At 35.1% G+C, this 19996-nt stretch overlaps 1 protein-coding gene across 7 annotated transcripts in view; it reads left to right on the top strand.

Annotated features, from left to right (window-relative positions):
* Positions 1–19996, top strand: part of RCOR3 (REST corepressor 3) — a 52899-nt gene that overhangs the window by 8822 nt on the left and 24081 nt on the right. For 6 of the 7 annotated variants that reach the window (XM_072647924.1, XM_072647919.1, XM_072647923.1 and 3 more), the window contains 6 exons: positions 4883–4935; positions 7282–7443; positions 9071–9195; positions 13119–13197; positions 16697–16915; positions 19529–19606. In XM_072647924.1, the coding sequence (XP_072504025.1) occupies positions 4883–4935; positions 7282–7443; positions 9071–9195; positions 13119–13197; positions 16697–16915; positions 19529–19606 (716 nt within the window). Of the gene's footprint in view, positions 1–705; positions 848–4882; positions 4936–7281; positions 7444–9070; positions 9196–13118; positions 13198–16696; positions 16916–19528; positions 19607–19996 lie in introns of those variants that run through there. The other variant, XM_072647922.1, reaches the window with a different exon arrangement.

Genomic DNA, 19996 nt, shown 5'->3' with positions numbered 1-19996 from the left:
GTAGTTGACCATATCAAAGTTAATGGTGTGTCCTATGTTTAAATCATGGTTTTTTCATAGGTACAGATATACTTCTGGGCCACCTGGAAATTGGCATCTTACTATATTGTCATACCATGATTTTATTGTTTGGGGCATAATTTTCATAGAAACAGGTTGCAATGCTTCTTTGTTTCTCATTCTCTGTCTTGTCCATCAATCTTCACAAATCCTCTAAGAATGATCTACCTAACAGAATAGAGAAACCTTCATCTGGTTTGTTTGTTTTTTAATATCTGGAATATATATATTACAGACAATTCTGCTGTTCATCTCTTGTGGTTCATTTTCAATATTTTTGTGACCATAAAAAGAGATGGATTATACATTTCCTTTTCTGTCTTTTATGCCACTTTTTCTATGTAATTAATAATTAATGACATACAACCTACTATGGCTCCTCATTCATTGTGTTTTTGCCTATTCATGATTTTAGTTCTAGAGATAATTTTGTGTTCCATTGCCAGAAGAATATTGGTGAACACTTCCCTCCAATTCTCAGCCCAGCTTGTTGCCTATCTGTACTGTTTTCTCTAAGATATATACATGTTGTAAAGATTAATTAAGTAGGCTACCCGTCTAGCTGTATATCTGCTCTTATCTCAAAGTCTAGGCAATATTTGGTCTCTCTTGTTTTTCTAACAGAAGCAGACCACTTGATCTCTTTTGTGGTGCTTTGGATTTCATTGAGAGGTGTTTGGGGGCTCAGTGCAAATAATACAATTTCACCTGCAAATGAGAACATTTGCAGAACCCTGCCATCTCTAGGTGATCTTTTTGCACATGACATCTATCATCTGTGACATTGGTGAGCACATCTCTCTTGTACAAGTTGCTTGGTAAAAGTACAAAGCAAATTGTTGGGGGGAATTGTTTCCATAGTTAAATCTGTCTGTCTTGGATAATTTTAATGTGAGTGTAAGACCCATATTATATTCAAAAAGAACCTTCAGATGAGATCATATAGCAGCCAGGACCAGACAGAACCCATCCACTGCTACTTCATCATCATACGTTAGGTTCTGAGTTGGTAGGATCCAGATGTAATTATTCCATCCTCATTGTTGGTGTAAACATCACTATAAGCATGCTGAAAAGTGTTGTCTGTCTGGTATCTCATTTTTTTTCACTTTTGATCTCAGTCATATTTAGCTAGATTTCATACCAATTTCTCTTTGTGCTTACTTTATCCTCAGATATTTTTTAACTCTTTTATCTTCTCTCTTTCCCTTTCCATAATATTTTACAAATGAACTTGTATTCTAAGTTAGCATTGCCTTCAAGTTGCCATATCTTTGCACTTGATGAGGAAATCAAGAAGTTGACGCAGGTTTTCTAGATTCTTTTTGCTTTTTCTTTGTGACATTTGGTCAGAATTGTGTAAGAAATGGTGTTAGAAGTAAAAAGCACATTAATTCCCATTTTTCAGTTGATGAGTGGGATGAAGCTGTTATAACTGTACACAATTTCATCATGTCTTTATCCTTTTTTTCTAATTTGGTATTTACCATTGCCTTTTACCAATTCTTGATCTAAGTATACAGAGATGATTTGGACTACTGAATTCGCAACTAATTGTTGCATGTCTGTTAAGATATAGGCAAATTAATTCTTTTATAGTATACTCACCATATATAGTCCCAAAGAAAAAAGTATTTGTGATATACTGGTGCAAGTATTCAAAGTAGTCTACAAGCCTAATTTTGGTACTTTCATTTCTTAATCTTAAACTACATTTTCTGATGTAGTTTTCTCCTTTCTTTCTTATACATGTTTTTCATTGAAGTCACTAAGTATCAAGTTATTACTTAGTTTTGAAGGAATGTTCATTTATCCACTTAATTTTGAGGATTTTGTGTATTTCTTCAAAGGATTTCTTGACCACGTTGTCTTGAACATATACATGCATATGTATTGCATTTGTCTTTTGTGTTAATATGTTTGCTCATGTTCATTATGAATCCTGAAAGGTGAGATGGCCCAGTGTCCCTTAAATTAATGTTTTGTAGAGACTTTGGGGGAAACAATGAAATCAATTCCTTCTTTTATGTTGCTGAGAACCTTTAAGCCATTTTTTCATTTAGTTGCAACTTCTTTGTGAATTTGAGTTTCACTTAGAGTGAGCATGTCAAAATGAATATGCCTTAGTCCCACAAACTTATTGGCTATTAGAAAAGATAACTTGTTAAGCATAGCAAAAATGTAATATGTATAGCTTCTCTAGGGCCTGTATGTATACGTATTTAGCATACTTTTCCCCTACCCCTTTCTGCCACTATAGAAGTAGGGAGGGGATGCCCAGGACTGTGAGCCATTTTGTAGTTTTGTCCAGTCCATGGCCCAAAGTGGCTAAAATCCAAAAATTGATACCTAACAGTCAAATTTCTGATGATATCTGATTATGCTTCTTGACATTTGTCTAACTCAGGTTATTAAAAATACCCCAGAAGGTTCTAGTATTCTAAAAATTGCTATGTATGACTTGAAAACTATGCTTTTAAAATAAGCATGAGAAAAGAGGTGTGGTTTCCTTAATGATTTTATAGAGTTGGTCTGTGGCATTAAACCAATAATTATAATTTTGAGATCACATACTAGCTTGAACCAGAGAAGGCCTACAGGTGGCTGGGGATGTACATCTGCAATAGAGAATTGAAATTCTGTCTATGGCAAAATAGGGTATAATGATGCATTATCAAAATAAGAAAAACCATTTTTGAAAGTCTATGTATGGTAGTAGAGTGAATTCAAGCTCCATGCCAAACTTAAGACCTAGAAATCCTTTTTTATAGGCTGCAAGACATGAAACAACCATGCATATCCCACTAGTCAATAAATTCTTATTGATCATGAAGATCTTATATGTCCAGCGTTACTCTAAGCTGTGAATACTAAAGATCTACCATATAGTTTCTGTTTCCAAGGGGTCTCCAGTCTAGGTGAAGGGGAAGACATGCAGCACATGAAACAGTAGTAGACAAGGCCTCCCCCAATGTATACTTCATGGATCTTTGATTTCCTTTGTGTGGACTCTTTTTCCATTAACATATACAGACAGTTCTCACTTTACATAAGTAGACTGTTCTGCAGGTCTCTAAGTAAAGTGATTTTTATATAATGCGCACTTGCCCTCAGACTTGGGAAAGGGAAGGAAGGAGAAAGTAGGAAGAGGGCTGTGAGCCCAGGGAGGGGGGCTATGAACCCAGCATGGGGGCTAGCATACAATCCCAGGGACAGAGAAGCAAGAGCAGGAAGAGGAACATAGCCAGCCATTTGAAGGCCTGGCCAGAAACAAGAGATAGAACATAGAGGGTAGGGGCAGATACTTCAGGGCAAACAGGGACACAAACAGAAAAGGAGGGGTGATGAACAGAGTGAAAGAGTCTGGGACAGGTATGCAGGTACCCCAACACAGACAGAAGTGGGGAGGTGGGTGGAGAAGAACAAAGGTCTCCTTTCTCTAGTCTGGAGGTCTCAAGCCAAGCCCCTATCCTAGCAGTTCTGCTTTCACTTGGATGGTTTTTAAAGTGGAGGTTTTTTTGGGCAGGGAGAGGCAGAAAGCTGCAGAATGTGGAACCAAAGATCATGAGCAAAGAGAGAGCGAGAGCACAAGAGCACAACACTGTAGAGTTACCATAGGTGTTTTTTTAGAATGTGCAGTTCTTTATTGTGAAAAGTGAAAACTGTCTGTATCATAACCCTGTATATTAGTAGACAGTTTTTGAGAATTGCTATGGATGAAAAACTCACAATTTGGTGGCCAGTTTGGTGAAGCCTCTCCAAACTTTTGAGCTTAGGTTAGCCCTCAGAAAATAAAGAAGTCTTTCACTTAAATGTACTGAAACCTTTATATTGTAGGAGTACCTACCCAGATCTTGCCTGTGCTGGTATAATCTGAACCCACGGTCACCTCAATACCATAATGGGGCATCGCAGTAGAACTTGAAGTGAAGGAACAGTGTTATGTATTCCTAATAAAAAACTAAAATTTTCTTTGCAGCCAGTTAGAGGATAAGTTAATACATAGGGTGTTCATTTTGGGGTATAGTCCATACAGAAGGGAGAGATCAGTGCAATCTGGCATCACGGAAAGTTTCACTTAATCCTGAATGTAAAACAGCAGGGTCACCAACTGAGAGGTCCTGGAACACTGCCATTGAAATTGTGGTCATCTGAACATGACCCTTAAATTTGCATAGAAAATGAATGAAAATAAAATTTTGGAACAGCTTCCCAGATGGCAACTTCAAGTGGGGATATGGAGAGCAAGATGGCAGAAGAAAGGTACTGAGGAAGCATTTAAGCACAGCTTTACATATTATGGCATGCTTGTGGTTCAGAAAGCAGCAGACTAGTGAGATATGAATTGATCAGAATGGGGTGACTTTTCAGCAAATGCTTTGGACCAACACATCTAAGAAATAATTAAAAATGGCAATGGACTCTGCACAATACAGGCTGCAGCTTAAAATCAAAAGAAAATGTCCATGTTTTTATAGCATTTTAAAGGAACTCTTGCCTGTAAGTTAGTGTTTTAGCCACGCTTATAGGTATATCGAAACTTAGTATCAATTGGAGCACAAACAATAGCTTTGTGATGTTTTCTATAGTCATAGATATTGGAATAAAAGCTTTTTAATGAACTTTCATAACTCTCTTTGAATAAAAAAGTGTTTATAGTTTATAAAAGATGCCTTACGTTACTTTTATGCCTGGAATATATATTGTTTCGGGGAAGTACAAAATCAGGCTTGGGAAAATTTGTATGTAGGTAAATAAGAAATTCTCCTGGGGTTGGGTTTTGGGTTTGTTTGTTTTGATGTTGCTCTTTTTGTTGTTGTAGTGGATGAATATATTGCGATTGCAAAAGAGAAACATGGCTACAATGTGGAACAGGTATGTAAGGTTCAGAATTCTTCTAAGCATGTATATGACCTATAAATGTTTCAAGTCTGTGCTTTTAAAAATATCAATAACTACTTTGGTTTCTACTTTGAAACTTATTCACTCACACCAAAGATTGGAACTCTTATCTGTTATTTTTAATACCATTCTGCACTCAAATATAGCACAATAAGTTGCTGAGAGTTGTTAGAAGATGTCATAGTTGCATAAAGAGAATTCTGAACAAAATAGGGTGTCTTGTTCCATTCTTGGTTACAGTTGGTCACTTTGGACACATCCATCATTCTCTTTTTAAAAAATATCCTTATATCTTCATGCGTAGCTAGTCCTTTGGTATCTGCTTCTTTTATACTTTGATTTAATCCTTTTTTAAATAGTATTTTACTTTTTCCAATTACACATAAAGACACTTTTTAACATTCATTTTTTTAAAAAAAATTGTGTTCCACATTTTCTCCTTCCCAGGCCCACCCCACTGCCTTAAGACAGTAAGCAGTTTGGTATAGATTATATATGTGTAATCATGTAAAACACAATTTCCATATGAGCCATGTTGTGAAAGAAGAAACAGACCAAAAGAAAAACAACAAAAAAGTAAAGTGAAAATAGTATACTTCATTCTGCATTCACATTCCATCACTTCTTTCTCTGGAAGTGGATAACGTTTTTCATCATGAGTCCTTTGGAATTGACTTTGACTTAATTCTTAAAAGAAAACTTCATTATTTTTTAAAACTTTTGCTGAAATATCTAGCAAACAACTTTTGATATTAGATGTCTTAAAACAATATCTAAAATGCTTGTGTGTGCTCAGTAAACAGTAAAAATTACCCAAGACAGGCTACTCTTGACTCTCTTCTTATGAGAGGAGAAAGGAAATCATAAATTGTCACTATTTTTTAACCTGACTTCTATCAAGGTTCAACTTCTTCCAACAAATCTTTTAACAGACTTAGTAATAGCTAGTTAAAATTTGCTACTTTTAGTACCTCCTCCTTCTTTAGAACTTTGTATAATACAACATTATTTATATGGGAAGGAGAAGCAGGAAAGGATTATCCATAAACTGCATTATCAAACTCTGAAATATTAGGAGTTGGTTATATGGACAATGACACTGTAAAATCATTTCAACTTCGTAACCATTTGAATAGAGATTTCTCATGTGTATGTATCTATATTTAGTGTAATATGTATGCATATATGTTCAATTTTTTTTTATTGGAAACTTTCTAAAATGTTTAATTCTGTAGCTATTGGCTTTTTAACCTCTAACTGAAGGACTGTTTGAGAAGTGCAGCTTGAGAAAAAAGTAGCCACATGATTTTAAGTAATTTATTTTTATTTTGAAGGAATATTACTAAGATCCAGAAATGCAACTTCTCAAACTTAACTGCCTATAAAGTTGATAAGTCTGGTTTTTATGTTTCTTTCCAAACTATATTTCATTGCTCTTTCAATAAAGATTAGGGCCAGCTATGCAGTGCTCAGAAGCAACTCCTCAAAAACACATGAGGCCTACAGTAGAGGGGGAAAGTGTTGGCAAGGGAAGTTTTCCATTTCAAGCTTCCAAAGGGTTATAGTAAAACAGTGAGTAAAGCAATTTTAACTTAACATTTCAAATGGAGCCTCCCTCTTTTTGTCCATTTGTGGGCAAAGCACTATGAAGAATCTTGTGTGGTCTAATGGAAGTCTTAACTACTGTTTTATATTAAGATAAGAGCTTTAAAAATTTAAAATAACAAATATTGAAAATTGTTCAAAAGTTTATTCTATGTATACTCTTACTCATTGGGGCTTTTTGATTGTGGAGTGCTTTTAAAAAGTTGTAACTGAAATCTTTCCTTACTGAATCTCCACCTTAGCATTCTATTTTTGTACTGTGGCTAGTGGTGTGGTGTTAAGTTTCTTTCAAGTCTTAAATATTTTTTTTAATATGTTTTCTTCATTTTTTATTTTTTCCAAATTAACAATATTCACAGACATTAAAGGCTTAAACTAAAATAGGTCTTGCTTTTTAGCCTAGACACTTAATTTATTAATTTTGTAAACAATATCTCCTCAACTCATTGTTTGCCTGGTTATTACAGCACATATGGTATATAGACACCCACTGTTCTGAGGCCTGGATTTTTTTTTTTTTTTGCAGGCCCATGAAACCATATGAGCTATAATACATAGGCACCACAGATTAAAAAACCTAAAACTATTAATTTCTTTTTTGTTTTTCAGTTGAAGTCGGATCCTTAGTATTTTAACTTAATTTGTGTTTAACTTTCTAAAGTGTGATGTGACATAAGTCAGCTAAAACCAAAAAGGGATGATTTCTCTTCAAAGGCACTTGGCATGTTATTCTGGCATAAACATAACATTGAGAAGTCCCTTGCTGATCTCCCTAATTTCACTCCCTTCCCTGATGAGTGGACTGTGGAAGATAAAGTCCTCTTTGAACAAGCCTTTAGTTTTCATGGGAAGAGCTTCCACAGGATTCAGCAGATGGTAAGGTGACATTTTTTATTTTACTATAGTTTGTACATGAGTGACATCTCACAACATTTAAATTTTTTATTTGTGACTTTGCTATGATGAAATGCAAAGAGCCTGCAATGGTGAGTTTTAATTTCCTGGACAAGAGTATTACTTGGATTTTCATATCTATAAAAACTTGCAAGTTTCTGCTACGACTCTGTAGCAAGAAAGTGCTTTTTTGTATTATGAAATCCTAAATTCACCATTTCACTTTTCTCAACTTCATTAATTGTTGTTGGTAGTCAACAGTTTTTCTACATTTATCTTTAAGCGTATTTGTATAGTATCTTTGTTTCTGTTTTGAAATTCTTCTGGAGATGAAGCCACATTAAAATAACTATTAGTTATTTGAGTATTGTCTTTTTTTTCTTTTTTAAAAAAGTGTCATGCCTTATTTCTTAAATCTCTGAGATGTCTCAGCCAAAATAATATGAAACTGATAAGTTTGTTAGCATTTGAATCTGAAAAAGGACATTGGTGAGGATAGTCTTATAGTCGGGTGTGGTAGGTCATGACTAGCAGGCCTTTTCATCTATGAAAGCTGTCATATACTTTTTGATTAGAACCACTTTGCAGGTATACCATTTAAATAAAACTGGCATAAATAATTTGTTTTCTAGCTCTGAAAAGACTTTTAGAAAAACCTTAAGCATTGAATACCATGATCATTTCATTCAAATGATTGGGACCATGGTAGTTGTTCAAGGTGCAAAGTGGCCAGAGGTACTTTGTCACATTCAGTCAGTCACTCAGTCCCTGGGAATTCATTGGTGGTTAAGATGTGCCAGAGGGCAGCTAGATGGCTCAGTGGATAGAATGCCAAGCCTCAAGTCAGGAAGATTCATCTTCCTGAGTTCAAACCTGGCCTCAGATGCTTACCAGCTATGTGACCCTAGGCAAGTCACGTAACTCTGTTGCCTCAGTTTTCTCATTTGTAAAATGAGCCGGAGAAAGAAGGGGCAAACCACTTCAGTATCTCTGCCAAGAAAACCCCAAATTGAGTCTTGAAGAGTTGGACATGACTGAAAATGATTGAAGAGCCACAGAAATGTGCCAGGCACTGTGCTACGTATTGGGAGTACAAATCAGAAACGAAAGCCATCCTTGCTTTCAAAGGGCTTACATTCTAATAGGGGAGACAATATGCAGATAACTGTGTACATAACAGACCATTACACAGAGGAGATGAAAAGGGACCTCAGAGGGCAAGGTAGTAGCTGTTGATACCAGAAAAAGTTCTCCCAACAGGAGGTGGCACTTGAGCTGGGCCTCGAAGGAAGTGAATAATTTCACAAGGCAGAGTTCAAGAAGCGAGAGCATTCATATGTATTTTTTGAGTTCCTTCAAAGCTAGGCATGTTGCACAAGGGAGTTTATATCCAAAGATAGAGGTGGCACCATGGTTTCTAGAACCTTCTTTCATCTCATTACATGGAACAGCATATGACTTTATCAAGTGTTTAAGCTTACCTCACCATCATCAAATTAATTAATACCGTTGTATCTATAGTTGGTGTTTATGGAAAATATATTAAAGCTACTACTGAAAGAATCGATAACAAATTCAATCTGCACATATTAATAACTAATTATTTTAGCTTCCAGATAAGACTATTGCAAGCCTTGTAAAATATTACTATTCTTGGAAAAAAACTCGGTCTCGGACAAGTTTGATGGATCGCCAGGCTCGAAAATTAGCCAACAGACATAATCAGGGTGACAGGTAGGTTTAATGTTTCTAACATTTGTACATTGTTTAGATTTAATGGATTGATTGCTTAAGACAGAAAAAAATTACTTTCAAGTAAAAATTATTTTTATAAAGCTAATCTCATTGTTGAGTATACTCTCTCCAGTGGTGCAGACCATAACCTATCCCTGTCCTCTCATCCTTTTCAACACTTGTCTATGTCTTTCCATAAATCCTCTACAGGATATCTAATAAATGTTCTAGGGTTCCTGCTCTAATTCCCTTGACATTGTGTAAATACTAGTAAAGCATGTGGACTATCCATCAGTTATGCCTCAGTCTGGCCAATTTCTTTTTTCAGTCCCACACTCTGCTTGACATCCTTTCTGCTGCTTCTCAAGCAGTTTTTCTTTGATAATGTATTGTTGCCTATTCCCTCTTATGCTGTGTCTCTCCACTCATATTTGGATGATCTTCAGCCTTAATTCTACGTAGCCACACAGCATAATTGTAAGAATAGTGATGTTAAAAACGTAGACTTTAGTTTAGAACAGCAACATGATCCAGTTCACAGTGCACTAGACACTAAATTGTGCCTCTAACACTTAACTAGCTATTTGATCCTCAACATATATCTCATAACCTTTCTCAAACCTGTTTCCTCACCTATAAAATGGCGAGTAATAATACCATCTGCTTTATGGAGATTTATACACATCTTGAACAAATGCTGCTCAAGTGGGTTGTTCAGGTGCATAGCATGATCTGAACAATAGGCAGTCTTCATCTATTTGTTTTTTCTATTGTCAGTAATTACTCCAAACTCTGATGACGGATTTCATTTCGGAATCTCCACAATATTTAAGACTTGATGCATTCAATACAATACCATTCACATTCAGGAGCATCTGAAGCCCTTCACAGTTTTTAGAGATTTTCTCTTCCATTTTACTTTTGCATTGAGAATCTTCTTTGGCAGTTGCTTATACCTTTGGCAAAAGTGTATCCTTAACTGGTGCTTTGCTTAATAGGATTAATCAGAGTTACTGAATGAAATCATGTCTGTTAACAGCTTTCAAGGCATGGAAGCTGTTTTCTGAGAGGAGATCCTTGAAGATGACATTTTTCTCCATTGAATCAAATGCTTTTTAAAATAATCAACCAATAGCAAGATGATTCTTGGTACTTTTCATTCAGTGTGTGACTAATAAAGGTATCTGCTTAAGAATACTATTCAGGAAAAGCTTGCCTGTTCCTTTCTTGTATGTTTCATCAAAGGCACCCTTGGCATGTTTAAATTCTTAGGAAACAATTGTAGAGATGGAAACGTTGGCAGTATGGGTCAGTAGTTGTTAGGGTTCTCTTGGGGTACCAGTAAAGTACAAGAATTTTCCAGACTTTTGGAACTCCACCCCTTCATCTCAAGAATTAATCTCCAATACCCTTAAAATTTTTGTTTCCAGGGCAGACCTTTTCTAAGTATATTTGGTCTGGTCTAGCTGATGTTCTCATCTTTGTTTTTAGTGCCATTTCTGTTTCCTCAGTTAGCATATCCGATATATCTGATATGAGAGTCAAAGTGTGTTGGCTCCTTGATAGTAGGGGAAAAGATGAACCTTTGTTATTTTTAAAAAATTTACATATCACCTGTTTTTCATCTCTCATGTTCTCCTGGTTTCATCTTTAAATTCCCTGTGAATGGTTTATTTAGTTACATCTCTCACCAGTCTTTAGGCTTGCATTTTCCTGCTTCTTACCTCGTTGTGATGTGACACTGCTCGTAATCTTCCACTATCCTCCTTTAGAAGCCCTTGCTAACAGGTTTACATACAAAAGTTTGTTACCCTTGTCGGGCATTATCACTTGGCAAGATCAAGTGTTTGCTGATTAAGATGGTGTACAGGCTTTTTCTTTCCTTGTTGTGACTGATTTATATTGGTTAGATTTCCTCAGGAAATGATATCAGTGTCAATATCTGTTCTTTTAGCTATTTTCCATTTTTGATGTCAAAATCTTCTTTAAGTCAGGTTGGAATTTCCTACCCTGCTTGCCAAAACTTCACATTTTTACTCTTCTAGCTTGATGTTGTTTTTGAGCTTTGCTCTAACAATAAGAATTTGGTGACTGGCTGTATATAGTTGAGTAAGAAATGACTCCCATGTTTATAACCAGTTGCTTCCTTTCTCATTTTTATTGTTATTTAATGCTTGTCACATTTAGTATCTCATCTCTTATTTCAAAGGAGGCATTCATGATATGTAGGTGTGAAAGTTCTGTATAGCCTATGAGTTTTTAATGGCTTATAGTTTAAACTTCTTACTTCCGGTGTTCACTGACATACTTTTTACTCTCCTCTCAATGCCTACCTTTGTTTTGATGTGAATAAGTATTAAAGGACACGTTGATTTAATTATAGAATCTTAATAAGTTATCTTTAGACTTTATCTGTTTTTTCATCTTTATCAGCAGGTATTAGTAAGTAAACTACAGAGATTTTTATGGTGGTCTTGCAGGTTCTTATTATGAACACACCTATATAAGATTTTTTAAATGTCCCATAAAATGATTTTTCTTGTCTTTATTTGCACAGTTAAATCAGTTAACTTGTTTTGCTTCCTCAGAGAGAGGGAGAGCCTGTAAGATATCTTTCCTTTTACATGCAACTTCTTTTTTTCTTATTTTACTTCGTGATGTTGTCGAGATAGATATATTTCATTTCCTCTAGCGGTTAGTTCATTTGTTAGTTTATAGATAAGTACCTCACATTTAGAGTAACAACAGCTAAGTTATTATTTGTAGATAGTCTAAAATCTATGTAATTTATGGCATTCTCTTCCCTCTTTTCTGCCATTGTCACAGTCATGCAGAATGAGAGCTACATGGGACTGTGGGCCATTTTGGTTTTTTGTTTAATGAATTATTACCATGGTAAAAGATGAGTCTGTTTGTAGTTAACTTGACTGATCCTTCAAAAGCAGGCCATCTATTGCCAGGACTACTTGAAGCCTTTCCATAATGGTAGAACCAGCAAGGGTTAGATTCCAGGGTCACCTCCACACAATGATGAAGCATCACAATAGCTACCAGATATGGTAAGAAAACAAGTTTAGTGCTCTCTCAGTAAGTACATTGTTATAGTAACATTAATTGCATTAATTGATCCACTGTAAGCTACAGTGACGTAGGCTTAAGGAAGGAAAAAAAGATCACTGTAAATTTTCCCTTTTTAAACTTCTTGTTTTATCCTTAACTAGAAGAGTCAGTCAAAGCACTGCCCGGTGTAGTGTTCTTAATTCTTAACTTATCAGACTCTGCAAACAAGCGTACAAGTTCATATACAAGCTACATAATGTGAACTGTGAACCAGAACCAAAAAGACTTCCTTTTCATAATGAACATTAAAGTGAATACATTTCCTATGACTGAAGCTGTTATTCTGCAGTTGTTTTCTTTTACTGAAGTCCATGTGTTTTTAGTTGAAACTTTCTACCAGCAAAAATTTATATAGAGGTGGCTAAATTTTTTTGTCTAACTTTCTCGACTAATAGCATAACTGATTTAATAAGTAAGGAATTATAATAAGTAAGGAAATATAATTATAAGGAATAATAATAATAAGCCAAGCAAAATGTACAAAGAAAACCCTTCTAATTTTTTCTCTCTTCCAAATACTCTTTCCTTTTGTAACCCTTTCCCATTCATCTTTTTCAGCTCAATTAATCTCTTTTCTCCGTGCTGCAATCATATTTAAAAGGACTGAACAAAGGACAAATATTTTAAAAACTGAAAAAAATTAAATTATATCATCTACTAAAAGCAGTTTTGTCAGGAAGGGTAGTTCTTGTCCTACTAAATAGTATGTAGCATCTGTTAAAACTGTAAATAAGTAAACACTGTTGAGATGATTGAAGCAGAAGAAAAGGGTCAGGTTTACTAATTGTGGTGTTTGTCCTCAGTGATGATGATGTGGAAGAAGCACACCCGATGGATGGGAATGATAGTGATTATGATCCCAAAAAGGAAGCCAAAAAAGAGGTAACGATGTTGATCGGTCACAGAATGTGTGAGAATTTTCTCTCCTTCTTCACTAAGGGATATTAAAGGGCTAGAGTTTCATCTTAAGAAAAATTTTGCTTTAAAACATATCATGATATAAAGATTTATGTTTTTTAAATGGTTACAAATAACAGCTTAAAGGACTTTTTTTTTTTTTTTTTTGCTGATTGGGAAGCTATAAATCATAACTGGGTTTTAGTCCTACTCCCCCATTGACTAGCTGTGTGATCTTGGGAAAACCAGTAAACTTCTCTGGGTCATAAATTCTATATCTGCAAAATGAAGGTAAGATTAGATGATCCCTTGGGTTATTTCTATATCCAGAACTGTGTATGTTCTGTTTAATCATTTTTCAGTCATGTCCAACTCTTTGTGACCCCTTTTGGGGTTTTCTTGGCAAAGATAAATGAGGGATTTACCATTTCCTTTTACAATTCATTTTACAGATGAAGAAACTGAGACAAATAGCAGGTTTAAGTGACTTGCCCAGGGTCACACAGCTAGTAAATGGCTGAGGCCAGATTTGAACTTGGGAAGATGAGTCTTACTGACTCCAGACCGGGAATTCTACCCTTTGTGCTGCCTAGCTGTCCTCTGTGCACATACAGAAGAATGTTTTGGGGGGTTTTTTAAAACATAGTAAAGTGACACTTATCTAATGGTCAGACTTCTGCTAATCTTAGTCAACCAAAATATAAGCACATAGTGCAAAGTAAGTGGGTAAGCCTTGCTAATAAAGTTTACTTCCTAGGAGAGGAGTGTAACATTCCTCAAGGCAGAAGCCATTCAACTTAGTATTATGGACAAAGATAAAGCAAGTTATTTAACCGACTTAGTTATCTGGCTTCCATTAAAAATTATTAGTTCCTTCCTAAATAACAACAGATTAGAAGATGATGTCTCATAGAAACAGACACAGCAATGAAAAGTGCCAGCTGACAATAAAAGGAGACAAAAAAAAAAAAGCACCAGCTGAGAAAAATCATTGTTGGGGCAGTTAGGTGTAGGAGCAATTAAACTTCTGTACCTCAAGTAGTCCTTGAAGACATCACTTGAAGTACAGCATATGTCACTGAAGTATTTATGAGGATAATAACTGTCATCCAGAAAAGGCCTAATAGTTTACTATGGAAGAAAAGTACATTTTCAAAAGTTTCCAACATAAATGGTTCAAATAAGTGAATGATACCTCTTTTTAGCATCAAAATTTCTAAAAATAAATAAATGACGTTTAGAAAATTATTCTAAGTATTATTTCCTGACCACTATTAATGAACTGTTACAGCGTTCATTTGGCATTGAGCTTTTTGTCTGCCTGGAATCTTGAAAGGATCACAAGAAAAGGGAAGATAATATTTAAGGGCGTTCATGCTTTTATTCATTTTTCAACTGCTTCCTGAGGGAGTAGACACCTCTAGAGAGAAGAAGTACCTGATGCTCTGTGTCCCTGGCACAAGTATCAAATGTCTGCATGGCTGCCTTTTTAGATACTGTTTACATAAAAAGATCAGTGTGGAATATCAGAAAGGTGATTGGATTCTGAGTTAGAAGAGCCAGTTTCATGTCCCTTCTCTGCCACTAGTTGTGTGACAAGTGGGCAAATCAACTTCCCTGAGTCTGTTTTCCCAATTGTAAAATATGAATAATACTTAGACTGCCTTCATCAGAGGGTCGTTATGAGGAAAGGACTTTTTGAAAGTATAGTGTAAATGCATCCTGCTACTGATAATATGTTCAGTTGTATGGCAGAAAACTCCCACTAGATTTACTCACATAATTTGAAACTTCCTTCTTTTACAAATAGTCAGGACTTGGTATTGTGACTTATATTAAACTGCCTAAATTAGGTCTAAATTATGTGTACTGCAACTCTCTTAGTGCCTAATTGTGCTCACTATGATTTCTCTTTGGATGGTGCCCTGAATCCTAATGCATCTTGTACAGATGCTTGTCAGGGTGAAGTATTTGGTATGAAAGCATATTAAGCCAGTTTTTTCCTATGGCCCAATTTCCAAGAGGTTTAAAATTAAGGTAAATGTTGTGTGAGACCTGACTCCATTCTTATTTGCCTGTAGATTTGAATTTTTTTTAACTTCCTCAGGATAAATTTTTCATATTTTCAATTTTGCATCACTGAGGAGATTGGTTCAGCCAATCAAAAGTTGGTAAATAAGTATTAAATGTATGTTTGAAAATTCATAGTTTTGTTAAACACCTTTCTGTATTCAAGGCATTTACTGGTAGTTCAGACTCAGTTCATCAGAACTTGAATTCATCATTTTACCTCTGAAGCCTTATTTCCCTCTTGACTTGCACATCTTTATTTAGTGGCACTTTCCCTTTCTCCTGATTCATGACTGTGTCATCTTTGACTTCCCCCTCACTCTCCACATCCAATGCGTTGTCAAATGCTGTGATTCTACTTAGACAGTATCTCTTGCATCTGCCCCCTTCTTCTCATTCTACTGCTGAAATCCTCATTCAGGATAGCCCTCTCACCTGGCCTGTTGTGATAGTCTTTTATCCCTGCTTCTGTTCCCTCTTTTTCCACCCTATACTATGTTTCTCGATTAATTATCTTAAAGCAAACCTTTGAACACTACGACCTTTTGCTTAGAACCCTTCAATAATTATGGCTCTTTGTTGCCTGTAGAATAAGGTCCAGAATCTTTTGCCTGGTAAGTAAGGCTTTCTGTGGTTTGATTCCAACCTACCATAAAACCTAGATTATGATAATTATCCTTCTACATAGTGCATGCTCCAACCAAATTAGACTTCTCACCATTCCCAAGTCCTCACACATTCCCCTCTCCATAAATTCTTATTCCTTTCCTTCCTCTCCCTTTGGCACATGTAGTTTTTTTTTTATCTAGAATGCTTTCCTCCCGTTCTTCCTGTCCAGTTCTTTGTTTTTCTTTAAGACCTGGGTAAATTGTGATGTCTTCCATAAAATCTGTCATTTTCCACAGTTCCCTAACAGAAATGATTATTCCTTTATCTAAAGTTTATTGTATTTTGTTTACAACTTTCATTTTGCACTTTTGCATTCTCTCTCGCTCCCTCTTTCTTGTGCGTATGCGTGTGTACGTGCGCACCTGCCCAATCTCTTTCTCTTCCTGCCTCTGCCTTGCTGAAGTATAAGTTTTATGAAACCAGGCCCCAGCAAGAATTGGATTGAATTGATTAGTCAAACGGGAGTTAAGTATTTCTGTTACTGGGTGATTGCTATATATGCAAGTATTAAATGGAATAATCTTAATTGATAAAGGGCACTGATAATCTAGTTCTAAAACAAATTACAACTTTTACATGGCTGGACGGATTTTATTTTTGCTGGAGACCATGGATATAATACCGTTGTTTAAGGCTGTTTTTTGTTTGTTAAGGTGTACTTAGAGTAACAAAGGAAAATAGATACCTGTCTACCAGCACAAATTACATTCATTTTTTTTTCCTTCTTTTTCTTTTTTTAATTTAGGGTAATGCTGAACAGCCTGTCCAAACTAGCAAGATTGGGCTGGGTAGGAGAGAGTATCAGAGTTTACAACACCGTCATCATTCTCAGCGTTCTAAGTGCCGTCCACCCAAGGGCATGTATCTGACTCAGGAAGATGTGGTCGCAGTTTCTTGTAGTCCCAATGCAGCTAACACCATTCTCAGACAACTAGATATGGAATTAATCTCCCTAAAACGTCAGGTATCTCATGTTCTCTATATTTATTTACAATTCAGCTTGACTTGAGCTAATGGTGTGGCTTTTGCCTGAGTGTCCCATCTTTGTCTGCTGTACATTTTGCAGTGAAGTTCTTTCTAGGGGTTGTGAAGGGATAAAACTCAAATCTTGGTTGTTGTTTATTCTTGAAAGAAAACTGAAATTACTTACTCAATTTGACCTTTTAGGTTATGTGCAGATTTAAATTTTACATCATGTCACCCTTAAGTATAGATAAATTAGGCTATGATTGTCATCTCAAGTGATAAAATTGTTACACTTTTCATCTATATTTTTTCAAACAAATTTGGAGTCAGTGGAAACATACCATGCCCATTGTTTAAAAACTAATACTTTCTATTAAAAATTTTTGAGTACAACACTTAAGCTATAATGATTTTATCAATAATAATAAATTATATTTTATGTTTTCAGATTTACATACTTGAGACAAATAAATTTGTTTCGCCCGATACCATCCTTACTATAAATGTTTAAGAGTTGTACTGTAAATATTTTTAGAAATTATTTTGTCTTAGTTAAAATTCCTATACCTGGGTTTTTTCTTTTAGAGATCATATATCAAATGAAATACTTCAAATAGAACCAACTCTGGATTATCCATTTTTTTGTAACTACATTTTGGATAATCCTTGACACTTTAATACTTTAAAAATCTCAGGCTAGTTCCCCTCTGTCCATAATATCATTGTCCCAGTCTCTGCTGTATCAGGAATGGAAGTCAATTTCAGGATATATTCAGTATTTATTGAAATTGACTTCCGTTCTTGACATACTGTGAATTGGAGAAATGCTATTCATTTTAATAATTAAGCAACAGTTCCCAACAATGGATTTTCAGTCCAAATATAAGTGGTTTAAATTTTGATTTTACTGTTCTGAATAATTTACACCCTTTCCCTTTATGAGTGTGAAATCAACTTTTTATTACATATCTGCGTGTATTGTTGATACCTTATGTTTTGTCTGTGTAGGCCTGCCATACGTTCAACCGCTTATCCACATGTGTGAGAATCTATTTGCTTCTCTTTTCCACAGATTTGTTTTCCCATTTCTAAATACATTTCTTTTTAATCCTCTTATTTTTTCTTTTATTTTTATCCTCTTTATTCCTGAGTATTTTCCTATTCAGTGGAGCCATTCCTCATAACAAAACTTTAAGGAAAAGAAACTAAACAGCTCATCAGAAGTAACCAATGAATCAGCCACGTCTGATAGCATGTGTAATGTTACTGCTTCTCTTCTTTTTGACATCTGCAAAAGCAGAAAAGATGGTGTCCTCAATTAACTTCTTGAAAAAAATAATTTATGTATTACTATAATAACATTATGAAGTAAACATAATTTCTCTTTTTTTTTCAGAAAATTTTTTATTGCTCTTGTAATCAGGATATATGATCTTTATCATATATGAAAATGTCCTGAAATTGTTTCCCAAGTTTTTGTGCAGAATATGTCTGAAGACAAAATTGACTTGTCCAGTGTAGTATCTTTGTCCATCATAATAAAAGGAAATTCTCTATCTAGTCTTTTGTTTATTAAACTTTAATAAAAGCTCAAAGAAAACCTAAAAAATAATCATTGTTTAGAAATATAAGCCTGGGAAACTTTGAATGGCAAACAAATCCAAGTTTCTACTTTTCTCCTTCACTTTGCTTAGTTTTATTTCTTGATGCTGATGCTTTATTTTTAAAAAAAATACTAAATACTACATGCAGTAACTATCATCTCCAGAACCACATTGTTTCTGACTTTTAAAAGTATAAGCCAAACAAAGCCCATTTCCTTTACTAGAACTTACCCAATTTTTAGCACTTATTCTTTAGTCTACTACTAGTCACTAATATGATTCTGAACTTCTGCCTAAATAAGAGCTATAGATGTAATTTTATATTTTTAAATACACACAGATATATAGATATAGATACACACGCACACACTATCTACATGGGGTGTGGGGTGGTAGGGAGAGGAAGAGAGAGATAGAAAATACCCTATGGGATTCATTTTCTCATCTTCAGCAATGAAGAGGTGAGGCTGGATGGATTCCCAAGTCCTTTCCAGCTCTTATTATTATATAGTTAAGTCTTATTGTAATTGTAAATATAAAAATGCTTCACTTAAAAACATGTTGCAGCTTAAGCCCATTTTCTACCTATCCATCATAGTGGCAATTAATAGCAATTAGTTAATATGCTATTTGTCTAGAGCCTGTTAGCTCAGTTGAATTTATGATGGTAATAATAAGAAAAACAATATAAAATTTTATCTACTTAGCTTTGGCACCCTATCTCGACAAGTGTTTGCTATAATCATCAAAGGTATCAGGTAAGAGCAAAAATTCATCTTTACTGTCAGAAAAGTAACTCCGTATTTGCTCTAGTGACTTATCTATCTATAAAGAACAATAGATTTATTATCTGAATATGGTGCAATATATGTATAATCTTGGCATACGTTCTGCCTCCCCTCCAAAGAAATTCACAAACAGTAAAGACCATGGATACGTATGTGATTTGGGTGTTCAAATGTTCAACTAACTGTAAGCCAGCCAACTCATATTTTTTTGTGTTCAAGGTTCAAAATGCTAAGCAAGTAAACAGTGCACTTAAACAGAAAATGGAAGGGGGAATTGAAGAATTCAAGCCTCCTGAGGTATGTTAATTAAAAAAAATAAAAGTGAAGACATCATTAATGTAGTGAAACCCTGTTACTTTAAATTAGCTATTTGTCCTATGCCTAGGTTAATGTTTCATAGGCCATGAATATTTTGAAATATTGATGTTTTATCTGTTGGATAAAAGATTTTCATTTTCTGAGTCATATTCACTTAAAATGAGTCAAACCACCCATTTAATTCAACCATACTTGAGTAGCATCCCTTCTCTTCACATCCTGCCCCCCCCAATCATTTTTATCATCCAAGAAAGTGAGAGGGAAAGTAGCAACAGAGGAGGAGATACGTTGGGCAGGAGAAATGTGGAACTAGGAGGCCATAAGGAACACAAGTAATGCTTTCTTGGCTCTTCATCATTTCCCTACTTC

This window comes from Notamacropus eugenii, chromosome 2, assembly GCF_028372415.1.
Source record: "Notamacropus eugenii isolate mMacEug1 chromosome 2, mMacEug1.pri_v2, whole genome shotgun sequence".
Classification (NCBI taxonomy): domain Eukaryota; kingdom Metazoa; phylum Chordata; class Mammalia; order Diprotodontia; family Macropodidae; genus Notamacropus; species Notamacropus eugenii.
This window is presented reverse-complemented; position numbering and strand designations above follow the sequence as displayed.